This window comes from Balaenoptera borealis (genome assembly GCF_965194805.1).
Source record: "Balaenoptera borealis genome assembly, chromosome: 2".
NCBI lineage: Eukaryota > Metazoa > Chordata > Mammalia > Artiodactyla > Balaenopteridae > Balaenoptera > Balaenoptera borealis.
The window spans coordinates 158,952,716-158,977,191 of NC_138867.1; the positions used below are offsets into that span (position 1 = coordinate 158,952,716).

General features: G+C 43.7%; 1 protein-coding gene across 6 annotated transcripts; it reads right to left on the reverse strand.

The window, feature by feature from the left end:
- Positions 1-542: 542 nt before the first annotated feature.
- Positions 543-23,084, reverse strand: LOC309623764 (uncharacterized protein). 6 transcript variants are annotated; one of them, XM_082380950.1, is made up of 6 exons: positions 23,010-23,084; positions 22,284-22,448; positions 21,971-22,129; positions 18,784-18,910; positions 15,390-18,111; positions 543-15,279 (listed from the first exon to the last, which is right to left on the reverse strand). In XM_082380950.1, exons 1-5 carry the CDS (start codon positions 23,042-23,044, stop codon positions 18,088-18,090), a joined length of 510 nt encoding a protein of 169 aa, XP_082237076.1. In that variant the 5' UTR covers positions 23,045-23,084; the 3' UTR covers positions 543-15,279; positions 15,390-18,087. The 6 variants fall into 6 exon arrangements, 4 of the variants coding, with proteins under 4 accessions (XP_082237076.1, XP_082237075.1, XP_082237074.1 ...); XM_082380949.1 differs by lacking the exon at positions 23,010-23,084 and having other exon boundaries at positions 15,390-18,108; positions 22,284-22,705; XM_082380948.1 differs by lacking the exon at positions 23,010-23,084 and having other exon boundaries at positions 22,284-22,705.
- Between the last annotated feature and the right edge of the window lie 1,392 nt (positions 23,085-24,476).

Genomic DNA, 24,476 nt, shown 5'->3' on the forward strand with positions numbered 1-24,476 from the left:
CTTGTTTCATAGGCTCCCCTAGAACCACTGCTCTAGAGTCTTGCCACCAAAGTACAGCCAGCAGAGATGCACTGGGAAGAAAACTACCACCTACTGAGCCCCTACTCCATGCCCAGCTCCCTAGCTCATTCCAAACACCCAACAGGCTTGGTAGTATGTCAAGTGTACATCCTGGGTCCCCCGGCCCAGGACAGTCCCCATTTATACCTGTCCCAGTAGCATTATTAATGGAGCCACCCTTTCACTCTCACAGATGTCCCAATTTAGAAATTTAGGTGAGGAATGATATGAGCCCATGCCTGTGAGTTGGATAGTATCATTCTCCATTCTAAGTCTGAGGAAGCCAAACCCAAGAGAGATATGGAAACTTATCCAAGGTCACACAGAAATAAAACTGGGACTTGACCGGGGTTTCTTAATTTCCAAAGCCTGTCCTCTCTGCCCTGTGACCATCTGCCTACCCAGGAGCCAGGTCCAAAAAAAATCCATCTTCAAGGGCATTTGGAATGATTACATTTTTTAAAAAGAATTTAAAAATGGAATTTCTCTTTTGTTTCTTTTAAGAAGAGGGGAATGGGAGAGAGTGGGAATAAAATGCCCACTAACTGTGCACCTACTAAGTGCCAGATGCTTTTCTAAGCACTGGTGATATGGCAGTGAGAAAATCATCCTTGGGCTTCCCTGGTGGCGCAGTGGTTGAGAGTCTGCCTGCCAATGCAGGGGACACGGGTTCGAGCCCTGGTCTGAGAAGATCCCACATGCCGCGGAGCAACTAGGCCTGTGAGCCACAACTACTGAGCCTGCGCGTCTGGAGCCTGTGCTCCGCAACAAGAGAAGCCGCGACAGTGAGAGGCCCGTGCATCGCGATGAAGAGTGGCCCCCACTCGCCGCAACTAGAGAAAGCCCTTGCACAGAAACAAAGACCCAACACAGCCAAATAAATAAATAAATTAATTAATTAATTATAAATAAATAAATTACCAAAAAAAAAAAAAGCAAAGACAGTGAAAGAGAGAGAAATTCTTACCAAAAAAAAAAAAAAAAAATCATCCTTATGCCCATGGAGTATGAAACCAATACAGAACAGAATCATCTATCCACCGTGATCAGGGCTGTGGGAAAAACAGGGTGCTCTGAATGAGAAGAATAGACAGAGGTGAGGGTGGTGGTCAGTGAATATTCTCTGGGGAGGTGACATTTCGCACAGGTTCTGAAGGAGCAGAAAAAGCCAGCTAGGCAACCTCTCTTTATCAACGGCTTGTGTTGCCTTCACAGTAGAACCGATTTCCTAGTGCTGAGCTCACTTGTCATAAAATGTGGCTCACATTTCAGGGGCTCCCCTAGTAAAGCCCGACTCTGGATTTATATGGAGATTCAGTTGGAGACACCGGAAACTGAGAGCGGAGATGCAAATATACCTGCTGGGGTCTGGAGCACCGCTGTCGACTGCTATCAGTACCTACTTCTGCTGCCTGTAGAAGGAGATCTCTGTATCCAGTGGAAGGCGTTATTATTTTTAATATTTTATATTGAAGTATAAACTACCGGCAAAAAAGTTTCTCAATGAATTTTTACAAAATGAATACCCTCATGTACTAGATAAAGAAAGAGAATATTATTAGCACCCTAGATACCCCACACCCATCCCTGCAGCTAACAGCTCCTTTCCCCCCAAGAAAACCACTTTTGACACCATAAATTTGTCTTGCAATCGGCATATTTTTAAAGCTTTGCATCCCAGGCCCAACTTGCATCTAGTAAAGCTCGACTTGTTTATGTTCTCACTGATGATGCGTGAAATGCCTCTTTCCCCAAACACCACAAACCAAATCATCATCATCCTTCTTTAATTTTGATCAATCTGATTGATGAAAATATGCTCTCATGATTCTGATTCTTTTGGTTGGCTTTTGTCTAATGATGAATGAGTTGAAATAATGCATAATATGTTTAATGGCCACTTGGCTTTCTTGTGAGAATTGCTTGTTCATGCTCTTTGTCCAATTTTCCTTGGGAATATCCTACTCAATTAAACCATCCTGTTATAGCAAGCATATAATCCTTTGCTTGCTATTTTCCCCAGCGTGTCATGTGCTTTGTAAGTAGCTTTCTACGGTGCTTTGGCTGTTTCCCTGCTCTTCATTTACCCTCACTCCCTTGGTTATCTCATCCAGTCTCATGACTTTCAATACCGTTCACATGCTGCTATGGACTAAATTGTGTCCTCCCAAAACTTATACGTTGAGAATCTAACCCCCTATGGGACTGTATTTGGAGATAGGAGCTTTAGGAGGTAATTAGGGTTAAATGAGGACATAAGGGTGGGGCCGTAATCCAATAGAATTGTGGCCTTACATTAATATTAATTCTTTTTTTAATTTTTTATTGGAATATAGTTGCTTTACAATGTTGTGTTAGTTTCTACTGCACAGCAAAATGAATCAGCAGGAAATCCAAAAAAGAAGGGAGATATATGTGTATATATATATATAGCCTTAAAAGAAAAGGAAGATCTCTCTCCCTCTCTCCCACATGAGGACAAAGTGAGAATGTGGCCATCTACAAGCCAAAAAGAGAGCTCTCATCAGAAGCCAATCACGTTGGCACCCTGATCTCAGACTTCCAGCCTTTAGAACAAATAATTTTCTGTTCTTCAAGCTGCCCAGCCTATGATATTTTGTTATGGCACCCCAAACTGACTAAAACATACTCTGAGCCTGCCCCCAAATCTAGCTCCAGCCCAGACCTTTCTCCTGAACTTCACACTCCTCCATCTAAATGCCTCCTGACCCCTTGATGTCTAAGGCAAACTTCCAACTCAACCTGTCCAAAATGGGATCCTGACCTTCTCCCTTCACAACTGCTCCACTCTCAGCCTTGCCCATTTTCCCAGGGGCTCCAGCTGTGCAAGAAAACACATCCTGAAGGCATCCTTGACCTGGCTTTTTCCCAGTCACTCCCCATCCACCCCACAGGGAATCATCTTGACCCTGCTGCCTTCAGACTGTATCTAGACTTCAGCTCTGTTCACTGGGTCCACCTGACACAAGCTGTCCTCACGGTTGCCTGGAGGCTGCAGCCGCCTCCTAACTGCTCTCCCTGCCTCGGCTCTTAACCTCCTACAGTCTATTCTCAGCCTAGCAGCAGAGTGAACCACTTCAGACAAAGCAGATCGTGTCCTTCCTCTGCTCAAACCCATGATTCCCACCTCTTTTGGAGTAAAGCCAATGACCTTGCCATGATCTCTCCTTGGCTAGCTCATCTCCAGTCATAGGGTCCTGTATGCTAGTCCTTGAATGGTCCAGGCGTGTTCCTGCCTTAGGGGCTTTGCACATCTGCTCCTTCTGCCTAGAACATTCTTCTCTGGGATAGCCACATGGCCGCTCCCTCACCTCTTTCAAGATTGTCACCACTGTCACCTACACAATGAAATCTATACTGACCAGATTATTGACAATAGCAATCCCCCTTCTGCATTCCCAACCCCCTTAACAAATAAAGGAAAATGCTTTATGCATATTTATCTTTTCAACCTTCTACAAACTATACAGTTTATCACTTTCTAAAAAAATGTAGAGTTTACTTATGTATTAATCTATTATGCTTATTATCTATTGCCCCCAATTGAGGGCGGTGATCTCTGTCAGTTTTTGTTCACTGTGGCTCCCTGAGCACCTTTAATAGTACTTGGACATTAGAGATATTATTTATTTACTGGATAAATAATCAAATATATTTAAACCTATAGCCAAATACATCAGTCTTTTACTTTAACTTTCTGCTTTTGTGGTCATGCCCAGAAAGCCCTTCTCAACTCATGTATGGAGAACACCGGAAGGAAATAGCATTGCCTGACCACACATATATCCTTCCAGATTATGGCTGTATTTTGTGCATTTAGAAATTTCATCTATTTTGGAATTTATTTATTGTGTGGTGTGAGGTAGGGAAATAGTTTTCTTTTTTTTAATCCATGGTTTGTCTGTTTTCCAATATCTGTTATTTCTTTGCTGATTTAAGATGCTCCCTTAATTTTTTTTATCCTTAATTTTTTTAATACTTAGCTCTATTTCTGGACCTTCTATTACATTCCATTGATCTGATTATTTACTGCCCCACCAGTTAATAAACTATTTTAATTTTTTTAAATGCACATATTCCTTTTAAAAAATAATTAGAATTTCCAAAACTTTATCTCTTTATTTGGTCTTTCAAAGAATTGGTTCTCAGATTTACCAGTTCTACAGGGTATTTGTTTCCTTTATATCTAATTGATTAATTTAAACTTTTGTTTTTAGCAATGGCTTCTTTTTTAAGACTTTATTTTTTTTTTAAGTTTTTTTTTTTTTTGGCAGGATATTCAGCTCATTTACTTGCATTCATTCAAGAAGCCAAGGCTGTCTTTTCTTTAAGTTAAAGTTTGACTATGTCTCTTAAGATTTGATAGGTTTTCATCGTTATTGTCTAAACGGTCCATAATTACACTTTTAATTTTCTCCATTTTTAAGAGTTGTTTAGATTGTTTTGCATTTCTCATAAATACACTTATATTGTGATTTTAGGATAATTATTTTGTTTCAGATCTCTATTATTGGGGTCAAAGGGTATTTCTGTAAATTTTTTAACTTTGAAAGAGGGTTTCTTTTTGAGATTTTTCTTTATGATTTAGATTGGTCATTTTCTGCAACTGTCGTTGCAAAACTTGAGAAGAATGCATATTCTTTGTAGGTACTGAGTTCAATACATACCCACTAAATTGAGCTAAATAATCCTTTTTTTTTTTCCATTTGTTTTTTGATGCTTGTTTAACTCTCAAAGAGAGAAAGCTTGGTTAATGCTCTCCTTTCTCCTGGGGCTCCTGTTAGTTTCTTCCTGCCTTTCTTTATGTATTTTGAGTCTATGAGTTTGGGAAGGTCATTGATGATACATTAATCCATATAAGTAGTTTTTTGTTGGAGAGTTCCTAGTCATGTCTTTTGCCAGTTTCTCTGTTGGGGTGTTTTACCTTCTTATTGACCTGAAAGAGCTTTTTCTATATTAAATATACTAACTCCCTGCCATCTGTGTTGCAAATATTTTCCCAAATTCTTGGTTTAAAAAATTCTGTTAATGATATATTTAATATACAGACACTTTAAGTCTTTCTATAGTCAAATATTATGCTTTGCTTGTATTCTCAAAATAGTGTGGTGAGAAGATGTTAGGTGAGGGGCAAAAGTCTTGGTCTCCTCTCCTTGATCAACCTTGAACTTCTCTGCCTGTTGGATTAAGTTTCTCAGCCCCTATTTACAAGCTATGGTCCCATGTCACCTCTCTCTCCTGATCCTTCAGGATGTTCCAGGGGCAACTCAAGGAAAGAGGGCACTCCTTTTATCTTGCAGAGTCACAGACCTAAAAGTATAATTAAGAACCATACTTTGACACCATTGATCAGTGTGTAGGTAAAACGGTATATACTTTTTCTGTATCTTCTGTTCTGAAAACTTTTGCCCCAGGTCTTAAAATATATTCCTTTCTATACACACAAGACCTCTGTGTATATATTGGATTGGCCAAAAAGTTTGTTCGGGTTTTCCGTAAGATGCTACGGAAAAACCCGAACAAACTTTTTGGCCAACCCAATAGAAGATTTCAATACAGAAACAGTGATTTCAGTTTAGCACCTACCATATCTTAAAGATGAATACTCTACACCTCTGTGCTTAAAAATTCCACCTCCACTGCTGATTATCCCTTCCCCTCTCCCCACCCACCTGTCGCTCCCAAATTCCTGCTTACATCAAATGAAAAGAAGTCAGGATGAAAGCAAACTAGCTCAGAGAATTTGATCGTGACTCCTTGGCCCTTGTGTAGGACTAACTTAATACTCATGAGAGATTCCTGTGGTCAGGGAACATGGGGCAAAGAACACTGAGGACAGGGTACCTAGATGCAAATCCTCTCTCACTTGGGATCCTGAGAAAACCTCAAAACCTGAGCTTCAAATGCCTCATTTTTTATATGAGACGCACCATACTCTTTTTGCAAAGTTGAAATGGAGATTAAAATAATTTGTATGGCCAAAACAGAGTGAATACTGAATTAATGGTCATTACAATTTGTTTACTATAATGGTAGTCATGGATGTACCCTGTGTGTGGAAGCCTTGAAATTGGAATTGAGGGGATTTGGGGTGACTCCACTGATTGATTAAGCATGCTCTAACATCAGTCCTCTAGCTAGTTAAGGACTCCTTTCATCTTGAAACTTCCTTTGCCAACGGGAAAAACAGAAAGAAGAAGGGGAAAAAAAAGGTTTTTCATTGTTGGGAGAGAAAGCATCCTTCAACCAAGCAAAACCGACCAACCATTCATCAAGTCCATTTTGTTATTAAAGGCCAATAGGATTAAAGATCTAATTACAGTGTCCTAGGTTTGGTATTATCCATTGTTACCAGGACTGAGTCATGCCTGGTCCCTGGCTTTTTAAGCAAAAGCATGACAGCATTTGGCTCACCTGCATATGTTTTCATTTCTCTGGAATAATCAAGCACGGTTATTAGCATCTGCAAACTCAAACCAGACAAGCAATCTGGGTTTAAGATAGAAACGGGCTGATAGGCTGCTCCCCCAGATTTCCTTCTCTGACGGCCCGCCTTTATGGGTCTGGGCTATGCCCAACTACTCCAATCGGGCAGAATGTACACAGCGTATATTAAGTGAATTTTGGACATTTAATGAGGTAATTGCAGGCTAAATGTATTCCTGGAGAATCAGAGATATAAAGTTTCCCACCATTCTTTTCCCCCTTGTAGTTTTTTTGGTTTTTTTTTAAGGTCTTATTAATTTGCAAACCAGCTAATTACAACTCCTCCGGGCAAAATAACTGTGCAGTTGGCGCTGTAATAGATGAGTGGTTTGGGCTGGGAGAGCAGGTCCTGTTTTTTTCTTTGCCTATTACACACATTGTTTTAGGTAATTAACATCCACTTTGTAGTGGCAGCTCTGACGCCTCCCTGTCTGAACAGTGTCTTGGCTGACAGCCTCCGAAACAGCCCTGGTGAACTTCTTGCAAAATCATGTGATATTATTATATAATTCCTCCCGATGAAAGCTCAAAGAGAATTTGCACACATAGCTACATGTGAGCTTTTGGATCTAGACACACTCACACGAAGTGGCTTCTTGAAGGAGTGTTTTCTTCTAGCGGGGCAGGGACTGGGGTGGGAGCAAAAGAAAGAATCGGGTGTGAATTCTGTCGTTACTGCCACCAGATGAGATAAGTCACACGGACCTCCCAGAACTTATGCGAGCATTCCACGAGTTTTTAACAATACTTGGCAAAGAGCAACCTTCCACCAAATTAACAATCTCTTCTCCAGAGTTAATAAAAATTAACAGGCAGGCTTTCAAAAGAATCTATTATTTTTTCCCCTTGTATTCTTGTCTCTGAGCACCATTTTGAATAAAAATCTAGAAGTTTGGATTATGGCTACATGGGTCAAGTGAAGACCTCAGCCGTTGCCCAAGGCTCTTGAACTGTGTAGGCTACTGGTCTTAAATGTGCTCCTTCCTCTCTGCTCCTGTGCTCACTTTTGCTTTGTAAGGGCCTGAGGCATGTGGAGAATTCACTTTCAGGGTCCTTTGCAAAATCGGTTGATGGCTGGCGTTTGATGGAAAGTGTTTCTAAAATACTTTGCAGCTCTTTGCTTTGCTGAGTCCCAGAAGAAATGGGGAGAGGGCATTTCCCAACACTTTATCACCTACCTCACAGTGTTTTGTTGGTTTCAAAAAAATACAGCAACAGCAATAAAATAGATGGCTAGCACTGTGTCATTGGAAGCAGCCTGACACCCAATATTTTCTTGCACTTGTGACATCTAGAAGCCTTCATTAATTACCAGTACATCCTCTTTTCTCCAAAGCTGGGGAAAGTTGGACAACCGATGAGTCTAGAATGACACTGGATGACTTTTTTGTTTTCCCTTCGTCATTTTTTTTTACGTTTTATGGGGGATTAATTCTTAACCACTCCCTCCCCCTAAGCCCAAATTTTCCTCAGAAATAAATCTCACCAGCCCAGCGTGGAGTTATGCCGCTCTGATGGTCCGTGGGCTGGAGCTGGCTGACTCCTATGGTGGACATATCACAGTGAATAAGCGTGGGGAGTAGACAGGGTTGCCTCTCTGTCTCCTTTTGGAAAGACCAAAGGACCCAGGTTTGAAAACACAACAGATCAAAGGATCTGCAGGTCTGAACAGGGACGAGAGAAAGGCCAAAGAGAAAAGGATTTGTGGGAGGTGGGACCTGGCTTTAAAAGGACACATATTGAATATGTACCACTCACCTGGCACGATCACATCATCATCTCATTTAATCCCCACAATTTGAATCCTCTGAGGGGAATATTAATAACTTACAAAACAGGTTAAGTGACTTAGGCAGAGTCACACAGCAAATAGGTGGCGGAGTCAGGATTCGAACCCACGTGCATCTGACTCCATAGACCTCACACAAACACCTTTCCCTTTTGGGAAGCCAAGAATGGGAAACCGACTTGGGGGGGAGAAAAATAAAGAAAAAGAAAAAGCTGGATTCCGATGTCTGTACTCTGGTAGCTGACCAAAGGAGAGTTCAGTCTGCTTTGTTTCCCTGAACTCCACTTACAAACCCAAGTCAGAGCCGAGTCTTCCTTGTAGAGCATAACTTTCACTCACTTGCATTCCAAAACACCAGAGGTCACAAATTGGCAGCCTGTGGGCCCACACTGGCCTAAAGATATGTTTTGTTTGGCTCTTAAGAGTTGGATCACACAGTATATTTCAAAAATTAGCTCCGTTGCCAACACAAAATTCAGGGGTTACATCGTTCACTTCTAGCCACGATGGACTGGCTTGATTCAGAACAACCCTAGAACGAATGACTAGAAATCTGGACTTAAAAACCTATCTGTGGGATAACACGGAAGAGCGGCTGAGGATGCCAGGGCTTGAGGAGCTACGGTTCCAGAGGGAAGGAAAATGCTTCAGAATGAAGCCGACAAGTTCAAGGCGTGTGCCAGTTCCTAAGCTGTGCAGTTGGAGGCTGAGGAGCCCTGGAGACAGCAACCGCTAGAAGGGAGAGGGGCTGAGCAGAGCTTTCACGAGTTTCACAGGCCAGAGAACCAAAAGGTAGAGTCCAGGGCTGTCAAGGCAGACAGGACTTCAGGAGCCAAAGAAAATACACAGAAGGGAACCCAATGTTTGGTGGTGCCCTCCTCTGCAAAGGGGAACAGGACGTTGCTTCTAGGAGTGTCACAGATATGGGGGGATTAAAATTAAAATAGAATTCAGGACCTGTTAAGGAGGAGGGGCTTTGGAGAATACTTGGGTCTTTCAGTTGGGATTCTGCAAGGGTGAGATTCTAGGAATAAGGACAAACAGAAATAGATGGTACCAAAGGAACACTGAAACCCACCTTCCAAAAGCTCACTCCCTGAATGGAAAAAGGTGATTTGCTCCTACTCTGACTGCCTTCTAGGAGCACTAGAAATCCTCTCTGCAGGGAGATAACATCATCCAGAGATGCTGAAGTGTTTTATCTGGGCCCCATAGGTATTTGTGCTTATAAAACCCAGATTGGCTTATGATGAGTAAAGGTAACAAATGAGTAGATGGAGGACCAGAGGACCAGGAACCATAGATGTGACTGTCTCTGGAATGTAAGTCCCAGGATAAAAGGAGATAAAAGTCAATGGGGGCTTCCCTGGTAGCGCAGTGGTTGAGAATCTGCCTGCCAATGCAGGGGACACGGGTTCGAGCCCTGGTCTGGGAGGATCCCACATGCCGCAGAGCAACTGGGCCCGTGAGCCACAACTACTGAGCCTGCACGTCTGGAGCCTGTGCTCTGCAACAAGAGAGGCCGCGATAGTGAGAGGCCCGCGCACCGCGATGAAGAGTGGCCCCCAGTTGCCGCAACTAGAGAAAACCCTCGCAGAGGAACAAAGACCCAACACAGCCATAAATAAATAAATAAATAAATAAATAAAAATGCCTGTAAAAAGTGTGTTTAGTTTAAAAAAAAAAAAAATCTTTACCAAAAAAAAAAGTCAATGGTCTTATCCATCTTTCCCCCAGGGCAGGCATTTACTCTGCAGAAACCCTGTGAAGTTTCCATGCAGCTGTGTATTAGAGCTAATCTCTTCTTTTCTAAGCATCTCTCAGGAAAGAGCACACCATCTTGGAATGTAGCAGGTGCTCATGGAACGCCTGTGGAATTGATGTGTATTACACAGCCAAGCAGTGAGACTGCTGCCGACTTGTAAGAAACCCACAACCAGTGAGGTGCTGGAGCAGGCTGACACCTGCTCACAAGAGCTGATTGTGCGGATTTCTTCCCAACCAGCATTTAGGGACCTCACAGAGCTCGCTTGGAATCAACCATGGTGGGAGTATTTGCTCCATGGAAATTGGCCATGCTCTAAATCGGAGTGCTTTTTTTCCCCTCCAGATTGTCCATCGTCAAACATTTACCAATACACCCGCTGTTCACAGCCATTTTAGGTTAAGACTGTTTTAAAAGCACAGAGAGCAGAGTTGCCAATTTACACATGCTTGTGAGCATGTATGTACGGAGCTTCTTTACCCACACTGACTGAATCTTCCTCATGCACCTCCACTTTGCTGCATATCAGTGGGCACAAGAAGAGAGAGATGGGCCGTCAATTTAGTTTAATCCGGAAAACTCAGTGTGAGTCAATAATTTAGATCCTCAGCTGTTTCAGTCTCTTTGGGGTAAAATGCTCAGATATTCAGAGTTTTTTCCCCCTTTCCTATGTGTAATAGGTTAAGTTCCAGAGAAATAGACTCAAAGATAGAGACTCAATTACAGAAGTTCATTCGGAAGTGCTCTCAAAATCAACACTGTCAGGGAGGGAAGGAAGATCTGGAGAGAGAGGTTGAACAGAGAAACAGTTACAACAAAGACCTCAGCCATTCCCACAGGAATCCTATAGGCCAGATGCGTCATATGAGCCTGTATGGAGTTGTAAACTGTTTTTAAGTAATTACCAACATTTTAGAATTGTTCCATAAAAATCAGGCTTCCCAGTTTCTATGGAGGAATTTGAAGATATGGCAACGATTGGCTGGATCTGGAACCCAGCTGTGCCTTTAAATAATGCTTATGGCTTCAGTTACTGCAGGCTGTACCTGGCCAAATTCATAATAATTAGGAAACACGGCTTTTGAATCAAATAACTCCACAAAGAAATGCAAGTCTGAAACAGTAGCTGTGTGACCTTAGGCAAGTTACTTAACCTCTCTGAGCTTCAGTTTCCCCTTATGTCTATAAAGTGAGGATTTAAAATACCTACCCCACAGGGTTGCTGTGAGGATTAAATAAGATCATCTTTTGAAAGTTCTTAGCACAAAGTGAGTATGTAATAAAAGGTGCCTATTTATGCTTCACTGATTCAAATTGTCTCTGAATCCTCTTTGGATTTTCATTTATTCCTGGAAAATATAAGAAGTAGCTGGCTCTTGAGCTTTACAACCCCATGAAGGCTTCTGTTGTGTATTTTACAGATGCAAACTGATAAGCCTTTCATTTTATGGAAATCGTAGCTACAGATGTGAATCCATTCCATAAATTAAGTCAACCTTCTGGGTATGTCATCAACTACCTATGTAAGTAAGATGAAAACAGAAATTGTATATCTTGCCTTTAAAAAAAAAGAAAATTCCGTGGTGGTCCAGTGGTTAAGAATCCGACTTCCAACGCAGGGGACGCGGGTTCCATCCCTGTTCAGGGAACTAAGATCCCACATGCCGTTGGGCAACTAAGCCCGCGTGCCACAACTATTGAGCCTGTGCCCCACAACTAGAGAGAGAAAACCCACACCCCACAACTAGAGAGAAGCCCGCCAGCTGCAACAGAGATCCCATGTGCCGCAACTAAGACCCGATGCAGCCAAAAATAAATAAATAAATAATACATCTTTTTTTTAAAAAAAAAGCAAAAAGGAAAATTCAACAAACCTCAAAGAGATACAACTCTCTAAAGACAGAAGTTTTCCTTTCGCTGGACTACTGTGTCCATCACATTTTGACTAATTTCATTTTCTTGGAGTAGATATCCTTTAATGATCATGCTGCCAAAAGAGCATCATGCCAAGAGAAGAAAAGAGCCTGGGAGAGTTAGCAGGAGAAATGTACCAGCTTGCATCAGAACCTTGTCATGAGTAAACATCTCGTGACTGTTAGATATATCAATATCCTTTTACATTCATATGCTTTTTTATTCTAAAGAGAAACTTGTAAACAATAGTCTTCAACATTTTTTTTTTTGGCCTCCACACTATTCATAGGTCAGTGGGGTCTCATCAATGATATCTCTCTTAACTCGGAGTGATTCTCAAAGTGAGGAAGTTGGGGAAGCCCCTCTTTGAAAGTTGCATCAGGATGGGGGTGGTGATGAGAGCACAGTTTGGAGGGCCCCCCTCCAGCTGGAACTTCTAATGTGTAATCAATTGAGGGCTGGTCCTGGTGGTGGTAGTGGCAGATAACCTGCCTGGTTAGGTATATCAATGGTCAACTCTGCCATTAAATGCTTTCTGAGTCATTTCCTTACTTTTGGCTCATTCAGTCATTCAAAACATTTTATCGAGCATTTATTATGTGCCAGTCTCTGATCATGGTGAATAACAGAAGCCCCAGCTATTGAAAAGCAAAAACACAGTCTTATGGGAGAGACAGAGATACAGATACAGAATTATATTCCAACATGATACTTCCTGAAATGTCAGTGCATGCAAGTGAGTTTGATGCCTTGAATGGGGATAAAGATGGGGCTAGCTCTGCCTGGGGGAATTCAGTAGATCTCCTAGAGGAACTGGCTTCTGAGCTTGGCACTTGGTAGATACAGAGGAGCTCACCAAGTTGGGGAGGGAACCATGAATTGAGGGACAGTGGAGAAAGGGCGTGGAGCAAAGGCAGAGCATTTAGGGAAGAGTGGAAGGTTTTGCTGAACTTAGAGAAACCTGTGAGGGAGAATGCAGGACTCAGGGCTAGGCAGGCAGGTCAAGGGCCAATTTGTGAAGACCCTGAAAGCCAGACTACAGCATGTAGACCTCTCCTACCAGCAGAGAGGAGCCACTGATATTTCCAGCAGGAGACTGCTTCAGTCAGCTCCTCTTCTAGAGATATGACTGTTGATATATATTTTTTTTATAAATTTATTTTATTTATTTATTTTTGGTTGCATTGGGTCTTCGTTGCTGCACGTGGGCTTTCTCTAGTTGTGGCGAGTGGGAGCTGCTCTTCGTTGGGGTGCCCAGGCTTCTCATTGCGGTGGCCTCTCTTGTTGCGGAGCTCTAGGCGCGCAGGCTTCAGTAGTTGTGGCACGCGGGATCTAGAGCGCAGGCTCAGTAGTTGTGGTGCACGGGCTTAGTTGCTCCACGGCATGTGGGATCCTCCTGGACCAGGGCTCGAACCCGTGTCTCCTGCATTGGCAGGCGGATTCTTAACCACTGAGCCACCAGGGAAGCCCGGTTGATATTTTGCCATTCCCCATTGTGAAATTATACAAAGGGGATTCTCTGAAGATGGCAAACCTGGTGGAAAAGGAGAAATTGTGCTGCAAACTCAGAACAATATTTCTCAAACACGTATGGTCCAATTTTTATGGTCCAAAAATGAACGGGAGCAAGTGCACATAATTCAAAATGGCAACAATTCCAAGAACGTCCTTTATATTTTACTTGGTAACGTGTCTTTATGTTTAAATATTATGTGTGTCGCAAGTCCTAGAAATTCATTTCAAACAACATAGTGGCTTTTAGTCCTGGAACACTAAAGCTATTCGATAAATCTTCCACTTGCAGACTCAGCATCATCTCAGACTATTCCAAACAAACTACCCAAAATGACTAGACAAACATAAATATATACAAAAAAGTGTCAAGCAAGAGACATGGCTCATAATGGGTCCTCTCTCCATTTTCCCTTAAAATAATGCTTCTCATTCTCCAGATGCATCAGACCCACCTGGGAGGCTTGATGAAACAGGGATTGCTGGGCTCCATCCCCAGAATTCCTGATTCATTTGGGTGGGGGCAGGGGGCAAGAATTTGCATCCCTAGAAAGTCCTAGAAAGCTCCCAGCTGATGCTAATATTGTTAGGAGACTACAGTTTGAGAAACATTGCCTGAAAACATGTATAATGCTCTAGAGATGCTATTCAGGTTCAGGGGTCTTTCTTGTACATTAAACCCAAAGAAACAGCAGGTAAATTATCAGAGCACTCAATGAAATATTCAAAGTCTTAACTGTCCACATCCTGATGGCAAGATCTGCTCGGGCACAGTGTGGGTTTGGCTCTATTGGAGTGGCTGAGGATGGAGGTCCCATCTCATTTTCTTTTGAACCCTCAACCCTCATTCTGTCCTGGATCAGGCTGGGTGGTCATGCAATGCTACTTCCTTCCAGACATCTGTGATGAGACCTGACTAGTAAACTCAGGAATGGAAGTCCAACCGATGTCCAGGGCTGGATGCTGGACTCTGGCCCTTGGACGAAAAGCGGAGCCCCAGGGACTGGGGTCAGCAGCAGAGTCAAACAGCTGAAGCCGCCCAGTCTGACGCAGGGTGAACCCTAGCGTCAAGAGAGCAAAGAGTAGGAATGGGTGCAGGGGAGCCTGGAAATGTACACCAGTCCCCCTTCTCTTGTCTCAAAGGGGCCCTTCTCTGGACCCGTGGCATCCCTTCTTTCCCAGTCCCCGGCAGGCTCAGGGCAGAGCAGAGACCCTGGAATTCAAGCCTTCTCTGGAAAGTAGAGTCGGGTTTTGCTTTAGCAAAGAAAGAGCTAGGAGAAACTGGGGGTTCCCTGGGCCCTTCCCCAGAGCAGTTACGCCAAGTCAGGATTCACCATTTGGGTTGTGGATGCTAATTTATTGACTCATGGAAGGTCAATCTGATCCCCACTTCCCCACTGTTCATATGAGGCAGACATGAGACCTCTCACACTGCCTTCCCCCTCCTCCTTGGGGAGGAAGAAAAGCTGGGCAGATGTTCTCAAACCCTCCTTTGCTGCCTTCATGCAGCCCCTTGCATGTCCCGGCAGAAGCCACTTGGACACCAGAGGGTGCTGCAGCACCAGCTCATTCCCCAAAGTCTCCTTCCGCCAAAGATTCCAGGCTCCAGGGCAACCGAGTTTTGAATGCCAGACAACCACATCCAACAGACACGAGGTTGGAAGTGATCCAGGAAATGGGAACTTTGTGTTTTTGCTCACTTCGAGTTGTCACTGGTGGTTCAACAGCTTTTCTGGAGGAAGGGAAATAAAAAGAGTTACCACTATCCTAACTGTGTGTAGAGATTTTAAGACCTGTTCTGATTTCAGACAGGTTCAGAATTTGAAACAAATAAATAAATACCTTGAAAACAAGAAAATGAGGTAGTAATCGTCGGGGAAAATTCTACAGGGATCTATGCAGAGGCCCATTTGCAGGTTGCGGCCAACGTAGGGACTCATGTGCTGGTCAGGAAAATTCCAATTGCCCAGGAAATAGCCACAGACACGACTGGACTGGATTTCAGGCTGGGTATCAGCAAAGGAGTTCAATCTCTCCACTTGAGGGGAAGCTCGAGGGATAATTGTTAGTACTTACTGAGCACTTACTGTTAGCTAAGTGAGTAAATGTGTTACATGGATTATCTCATTTCATCTTCACCAAAACCTTCCGAGATGAAGACGATTTCATGGATAAAGAAACTTCGGCTGAGAAAAGCTGAGTGCAGCTAATCAGCTGGTGAGCAGTGATACAGGATTCAAACCCATGTCTCCAAGAAGGAGCCCAGGCTCACAGGTCTCACTGACTGTCCTCTCCAGGCCAGCTCTCAGCCGTGCCCAGCAGCAGTGACCTGGGCCCCAGTCAACCCTGACACTCTTAAAGGCAGTGGGGATCACAGACCAGCACAGACGGTTAGCTTAGAACTCATGGGGGGCTGGAGAGGGGAAGGCATGATGTACAAGCAGGTGAAATATTTCTGTGCAGAAACCAAATAAAATAAGTTTTCTCGGACAGGCTCATTTCAGATATTCTGTAACATCTGCTGTCGGGGGATGCATAAATGATGGGTAGAGTGATGGCTCCTGATTTTCAGTCTGCAGATTATGAAACTAAAGGCATTTTAGGCAGAACTGAGCCTCTAGAGATAGGAGCCTCAAGTATAGTCCAGGCTTGGTGGTGATCACATCAGCCACGTTTTATGAGAAGATGAATGAAAAGGCTATTGAAATCAGGAAGCACCATATGAAAGAAAGAGAATTGTATGTGATCCAGACCAAGAGCCCCTCTCTCTCTCTCTCTTCCTCTCTCTCATGAGAACACCTTCTCCCTTCCCATGGAGAAGCCTCACGACACACCGCAAACAAGCACGACCTGAATCACAAGTGGGTTCAAATCTCTGCCCTGCTGCTTCCTTGTTGTGCAGCCTTGAACACGCAGCTTCACCTCTCCGAGCCTCAGTTTCTTTGTCTCTTAAATGGGAATAATAATAATCAGACCTCACAGAGTAGATGATAACAATGACAGCACACATTTATCACATGCTATGAGCCAAACACTGTCCACTGCTTTCATTTCAGCCCGTCGCATCTTCCCAACAGACGGCTGGGCAACAACTGCCATTATCCCCCGATTTATCCTTAGGAGGAGAGTCCCAGAGGGGCACTGCTCATAAGTTACAGAGTGGAATTCAAACTGAAGTTTAGCAGAATTTAGGGCTTAGAACTTAAACACCCACTGATTGCTCATAGGAGCCAGGGATTAAATCTGAAAGGGGCTGGAGAAACAAGACCTCTGACAACTTAAATGACGTCATAGGTCCTCACATAATCTAATGGCACAGAGTGAATTTTGTTAAAGAAAGAGAAGCAAAGGGAGAGGAAAGAGGTTTTCTGATGTTCTTTTTTTTCTTTTTTTTTTCTTCTCTTTGGACAGGACTTTGTATTTTCCAAGACACTTCCCATACACAATCTCTTTTGATCCTGATGGTAATCCAGTGAGGTGCACAGGACAGATTTCATTATCTCCATTTTACTGAAGATAAAATGGGTACTAGTAACTAAGTGACTGGCCAAAGGTCCCACTAATGACAAAGGTGCAGGTAAAATTTCACAGGGTGGCAGCAAGATTAAAAGAGCCAGATCATGAGTGAGGACTTGGCATGTCAACTGGCATATAGCAAGTGCTCAGTAAATGCTTGTAGGATCTGAAAGGGTTTGAAAAGGCTTCCTAGACCATACTCATTCCCTCTTGCCCCAGTCATGGCTCTCCCTCTATGTGGCACGTTTCAGCTACGGTGTGGAGAGAATGTTTTGGATCACATGGACCATTCAGTGAAAAACTTGGGGTTGTTTTGAACACTGTCAGAGTTGGGTGGAAAGGCCTGCAAGAAGCCAGGTGACAGATTCTACCAGTACCTTCAGAGAACCTTAGAGCAGGAAATAATCTAGAGATGGTCTGGTCCAGTATTTTCCAGCTCTCAGGCACTGTATCATCCTGAGAGAGCCTGCCATCTCTGAATGCCACCCGCACTGCTGTTTATTTATAGTTTGCTTGAAATCAACTCATTTTTTAATTTACATGAATGTATTGAAATACATTATATATATATATATATATAATTAATATTTATTCATGAAACCGTGGATTTGATTTGCTGGATGTAGATTCTTCTAATATGTTCGACTGTTCCAGTTCATGCATTTCTAATAAACACATAGTGATTAGAAAATTAAAATGTGTTCATGTTCCACACTTTGATCAGAAACTCTGATCCAGTCACGTGCCTTATTTGTCTAAAGCAGAAAACCCAGCATGAAAGAAGAAAATATGGCACAGATAATAGACTCAAGTCTTGGAATCTAGGGCTCTTTGCAACTAAATATCCCCTTTTGACCTTAAGATCTGCAACATTAGCACCCTAAAGTTGTGTGGCACAACAGTGTCAGGAGGTAGGAGATATACACGCCCATCAAAGTCTTCCCAGGGGGGCCCTGGGGGGTAGGGCCGTGGGCGAGTTGAGGCTCTCCTTCGTGCCAATCACCATCTTCTCCCAGGCTGTGTATCACTTCTGTAATCTTGGTTTCTGCTTAAAAAAAAGGAAGGTAAAGTTATTTTAATATTTTTATAATATGCATCCTTCATAAATCCAGAAAGATGTGCATTGCCCTTTAAATTACGGGAAAAAATCATTTTTGCTCTTTGCCAAGTGCTTCCTCTCTGATAATCATACCTGTCAGTGGTCGAGCATGTGCTTTGCACCAGGCGCTGGCTTAAGATTTATCCATATTATTTCCTTCTCACCAGCCTAGAAGGTAGATAGTATTATCTGTGTCTTCCAACAGCAGTAAGGGGTAGAAACGGGGTCTGAGCTCAAGTATCTCTCCTACGTTGATTTCTTGTCAGAGCAGCAGGACGATTTTGTTGTTGTTGTTTGTTTGTTTTTGGTTTTTGGGGGGTTTTTTCTTTGTTTTAGTTTTTGTGGTGTTGTTTTATTTTGGGGGGAGCGCACTACATAGCTTGTAGTGGGATCTTAGTTCCCCAGCCAGGGATGGGACCCGCACCCTCTGCAGTGAAAGCACAGACTCCTAACCACTGGACCGCCAGGGAATTCCCCAACGCTGATGTTTTAGAGGTGGGACGACGGTCACGCTTGACCTGATAATGGCATTAAAGCCTGCACAGCGCTGCCTCCTCTGAACCTGGCCTGGAGGTGGGCGGGATGATGCTGGTTCCCATTATCCAAACTGCAGAAGCTCACAGGCAAAGGGTGTCCATGACGTGCCCATAAAATCACACAGCTGAGACCTGGAATCCAGACACTTCTGGCTCCTGGCTCTTTCCAATCGTTGAGCACGTTGCCCACAGCTGGTTGGATGCAGTTATATCTAAGGGTGGAAGCAGAGGTAGTTGGGCGCGCCCGGCACAGACTACACCTGCCCGGGCGACGGCCTTGCTGTGGGGAGCGCCTGTCTGCCCGCCTCCCTACAAAGGGCGATGTCAGAGAGGCTTGTCATCTGATAGTCAAGAGCTCATCCTGCCAGTCAGGGGAGAGTCAAAACATAGTTAAAGTTTAGTGGACTTCATCCCTTAAGAATAAAAATAATAATGGTGCAATTAATAGCAATCCTGTGCACTTTTATGGATGCTTTCATCTGAGAATCAAAGTGGTTTGGAAGAGAAGCCATCATTAGGCTGATTTTACAGATGGGAAAAGTCAAATGACTTGCCCAAGGTCAGGGCCGAATCAGCCCTGGAGCCACGGGGAGAAGGTCAGGCTCTCTCCCTCCATCCCTCTCTGTACCTGGCACTTTGGTAGTTATCCTTCATCTGAGGATCTTAACCTCCCAACAATTATCACCGTTCATCAGTGGCCAAAAGAAAAAGAAAATCTCTACCTGGCTTGCCCATCAGCGGAGGTTTCCATCCTATGCTGCCTCTCCTGGCCGACAGGGAAGAGTGAGTGCCATGCCCCACTACCATCCCCCATCCCCCTACTCCTCCCCCACGCCCAGGCGGGGCCCAGGGTCCTGGTCTCACCACTCGGTGGGGCTGAGGCCCCACGAAGTCAAGACCACCTAGAGGGGTGGGATAGGGAGGGTGGGAGGGAGGGAGATGCAAGAGGGAAGAGATATGGGGACATATGTATACGTATAACTGATTCACTTTGTTATAAAGCAGAAACTAACACACCATTGTAAAGCAATTATACTCTAATAAAGATGTTAAAAAAAAAAAAAAAAAAAAGAGACTGGGAGTGAAACAGGCAGCCGGCCCAGTATGTGAAGCCATTTCCAATATAAAATACTGAAAGTCATTTTGATGATGCCGGTTTTGAGGGTGTGTTTATTCCAACTCACATAAATCCAGACATTATGGCACGAGGTAAAAACCGGTTTTGGAGTCAGACACACCTGGATTTGAATTTTGACTCTGCCACTTATTAGCTTAAACAAATTGCTTGGCTTCTCTGAGCCTCAATGTCTTTTCTTCCCCCCAATCCCAGAGCCTCAACGTCTTTATTCGTAAAATCAGTATGGCTGTTATCTTAGGTACCTTTGACTCAACAAAATCAGCTACTTGTGCTCTCTCTTTCTTTAATTGAAACAGCGTAAAATGATATTTTGCATATATAGTCCTAAATATACTGTACATTGCCATATACATTATAGAATGTGTATATATACCCAGGGTGCAGAGGATACATCGCACACCAGATATATCAAAATGTATGGGTAAATATTTTTAAAGGCCTTTCGAGAAGAATTTTAATAATATTCAATTTTTGTCTTTGCACTCTGATTTGGGGCTATAATGCCCTTCCACCGTAATAACCATTCGTGATTGTTGGGAGGTTAGAGCCCGTGGGCTCTCCACCAATGGGAACGATTTCTATTAGGCACAGTCTACCAAAAGTACAAAGCTGAAAAAAAATTAAAACAAAAACTCTTGCCTCTAGGAAGGAAAAAAGGAGGTGGAAGAAGAAAGAAGAAGAGGCAGAAGAAGAGAAAGAGCCGCCCTGAGCAGCTGTGATTGGCTAGCACCGTGTGGGGCTGTCCTGATGGTCCTCCTCAGCCCCCCAGCCCTGGAAGACGCGTCGTGCATCTCGCTGCACAGATGAGGAAGCAGGTTCCGCGTCATGACAGAACCTGTCCAGGTTCACAGAGCCAATAAACGGCTAATAGGGATTTGAGCTCCCGCCTGTCTGATCCCCAGGCTTGTGTTCTCTATTGCGTACTTGGAAGTCTTCTTCCTTAGAAGACATTTTTCACAGATTAGATGGTAGAGAGGTATCTGCTTGTATCCATCAGGGTCTGGGCAGGAAACAGCAAGCACACTCACCCCAGGCCCTGATGGTCAGTGAAAATCAAAGGTGTGGGCGAGGTGAGATGCCTGGGGAGCTACTGCCCCAGACCCAAAGGGATGACAGGAGGTAGCAGTTCCCGGAATCTGAACAGAGAGAGTTATGTAGAGGAGCCCCTTCACCAGGGCGGGGTTCAGATGCGGAGGATACATACCCCACCTCCTTCCTCTACTGCCCCTGACCTCCAGATGGGCTCCCTACTGCCCAAATTATACTGAAAAGCAGAGGGCGAGGGAGCTACTTTTCCAAGTCAGCCTCCTAGGACAAAAAGCAGAAGAGAGACGAGTAAGGAGCACATGTGGGGTGGGATGATGGAGGACCAGTCTTCCTTCAGTCAGGAACAGTCCCAGTGGCAGGGAAAGCATCCCTCGGAGCTGGTGAGAGAAGGACAACCAGTCCATTTTACAGATGAAGAAGTTGAGGTCCGAAAAGGGAAACGATTGGCACAAACACAACTAGGGACATCACCAGAAAGAGAAGACGGCAGATGGATTGTTCATTCTGGCCCCTAGCTGGCGTCTTAATCCATCCATCCCTTCATTCATTCATTCAGCAATTATCTAATTATCTGTGGCACAGCCAAGGTGTCCCAGACGTCCTAATCGACAGAAAGCCTGGGGCGATGATGTATTTGTTTTCATTCTTCCACGGTTCAGTTATAAATAGTGATAATCACTGACATCTATTCAGCGCTTACTGTTTGCCAGGGACTGTGTGAAGAACTTGCCTGTTGCCTGCATTATCTCATTTAATCCCCACAATAACTCTCAGAGGGAGGTATAATTGTTACTGTCTCCAGTTTACAAATAGGAAATGGAGACTTAGAGAGATTAAGTAACTTGTCCACCATACGAGATTAAGTAACTTGTCCACCATCACCCAGCTGGGAAGCGATGAAACTGAGCTCAGAGCCTAGATCTTTCTGACTCCAGAAGCTAGTGTTTAAGCCCTGGGCTGCATTTCAGAGGCCCAAACTGGCCACCAGTAGGCCGGGTGCTGCCCATAGACATGCTTTATTTGTTTTTAACCAAGCCAACGTGCAAAAACGGAGAGATTTCATTTTTAAAAATCCAGATTTCCTTACTTTTCTTTTGAAGGTCTGGGAGATTTGGCTACACGGGGCATGCGTTTCTTCCTGGCATAGCTGCCCGCTATGCAGCTCGCCCATGGCTGTCTGCCGCCTCTCTCCATAGACAGCCCGGTTTGTGGTCCTGGCTGGTCTGCCTCTTCATTCCACGGCAAACTGCAACAGATAGCATGATACGGGGTGAGTGCCCCCAGGATGGGGACTGGAGCTTTTGCCCTGGGCAGGGTCACTTTTCTTGCCACTTGGCCCAGACCCATGGGAAACCCTCCAATACAAAGGATTCAGGGCAGTACAACAGCTAATAACCTACCTTTCCTCTGCTCCTCCTGGCCGGCCCCGGCAATGGAGCGCAAAAGGCAGCCCCACAATGCCAGGAAAATGCCCAACCGAAGAGGTCTGTCTCCAAATGCAGCCCATGACAACCCCACTGAAGGCAGATAAAACATTTTCAACAATATCACCTTTTATCTTCGCTCTGTGGGCCAAACGGGTAAAACACAGTTGCCGAACACAAATTAATGTGTAATTATTTTCCTTGCCTGAATCATTTTCTTTCATGTGTCAGAGCATGCTGAGCAAATAGCACCACACCTTGAACTTTAATTGTGGTAATCAGGGCTCTGAGCCACAGGAAAGTCTTTTCCTAATGCCTCCTTTAGCTCTGACTTTCAAGTTGAAGCAACTGATTTTGTTTTTTCCCCTCCTCATCTCTTCTTTTTAAGGAAAAGAGACATATATTGGGGGACGTCTCAGGGCTGCTGCAACCAATATCATGCCTGCTTGGCTATGGGAAAGTGCTCCTCCCACCACAAACCAGATATAAATACAGCCGCCTTTGACAGGTGACTTACTGAGTTAATGGCTGTCCTTTTCTCTTATTCATTTGGTGACTAATTATTTGCCTAGTGAGTTTTAGACCACCTATCTTTGTATTAATACTCTAATGGGATACATGCTATATTGTTTATCTGCTAAGATGGTCTTGAAGTTTGAGTTGCATGAAACTAGCAAAGGGAAAGGAGAAGTGGGGGCTTACTGTGGGCCTCTGTTGAAAGGAACATGGGTTGGCATCTTCTGATCCTCTAAGCCTGGTTTTGTACGTTATTTTGAGCTGTTTCTTCTTTCTGCCTCGGCAGACGTAAGGCGACACTCCCAGGTACATGGTGATAGTGATGGTTTAGACACGAGAAACCAGCTCTTCACTCACAGGAAAATCGCCTCCCTCTTGTCATTGGGGAAGATCGAATTCAAAGACATCTATGGGGAATCAAAACACAACTGTGGTTCTCCATGAATTCCAGTTCCTCAGCCCCGGGCAGGACATCGTCATTGAGTGGAAGTTCAATCAGTTCTTCCTGAGGCTCATTTGGGATCCTTGGAGATGAGGGAAGATGGCGAGGTTGATGACTTCGCTTTCCTTTAAGTAATTCATGAATCTGGGTGCTGTTTTGAACACGAGACACAAAAAGTCCTTGAGTCTAGAAATTTTTTATCTCTTCCATTGTAGTGTTCCTCATTACGATGTGCCCAGCCCATGAAAGTTAGTATTAACATGACTGACACCTAGTAGGTACTCAGCAATATATGATAAGTAGAGGAATAAAATATGCATAAATGGATATCTTAAGAATTCATTTTGTTGGGGATAGGGGATTTCGTTGGGGATAGGGTTAATTCTTTATTCATGCAGCCATGAATGCATGAATTCATTTACTCAACAATAATTAAGTGCCTACCCCAAGAACTGAGGATTCTATAAAGAGAAAGACTCAACCCCTGCTCTCAATAGGAGTCCGGAAGAGGCGAACGTAGGTGGGAAAGTTTCAGAGCCCTGGAGTTAGGGCTACTATGGAGAGAAACACAGCTGGTGTGCTTGCTGAGTGCTGAACAGCGATTCCTTGAGAGTAATTCTGACATGATATTTTCATTGACATTAACAATGAAGATGAAAGTTAAACAACAAGGACTATGTTGGAACCCCACTTGTTTATCAATATTGTTAGCAACTTCTTTGCCAAGTTGAATACTAGTTTTCAAATATCGAAAGAATATTTTCTTCCATTTTTGGGGGCTATTCACAATGCAATGCAGCAAGCTGAAGGTGCACTGTTGAGATTTTCTCCATCACTTTGTTAAATCTAGTCAATCAACACAGCAATAAACTAAGCCCTGATAGGTAGCATTTGCCAATTTCCGTGGTGTAAATATTCCAGCTGTGGCTGAGCTCAAAGCTACGATTGTGATGTCGCTGAGAGTTGCACAGCAGTGCCCTCTTACATAACATCGCCACCATACAGATGCACTGGATGTAAACCATCTTCAGAGCATAGATATTAATAAAATGTAATAAAATAATGAGGAAGTGGCAAGTTTTGAGTATTTATGACCTTTGTTTTTAATATAATTTACTTAATTATGTGTTTATAATTGAATCTTTAATAATTGCTGTGTTTAACAACCGGCTTGCAAAATTCTGGACAATTTAATAATTGGCTTTCATAGA

What these genes read in the sequence shown, in the direction of transcription:
- LOC309623764 (XM_082380948.1), bottom strand. Translation starts at nt 22,531, where the DNA reads ATGAAAGAAAATGATTCAGGCAAGGAAAATAATTACACATTAATTTGT. An exon ending in CCCAGACCTTCAAAAGAAAA is followed by an intron (nt 18,911 to 21,970) that starts GTAAGGAAATCT and finishes TTCCACCCTTAG; the next exon opens with ATATAACTGCATCCAACCAG. An exon ending in GTCATGGACACCCTTTGCCT is followed by an intron (nt 18,112 to 18,783) that starts GTGAGCTTCTGC and finishes CTTTTTTTTAAG; the next exon opens with CAGAAACCAAGATTACAGAA.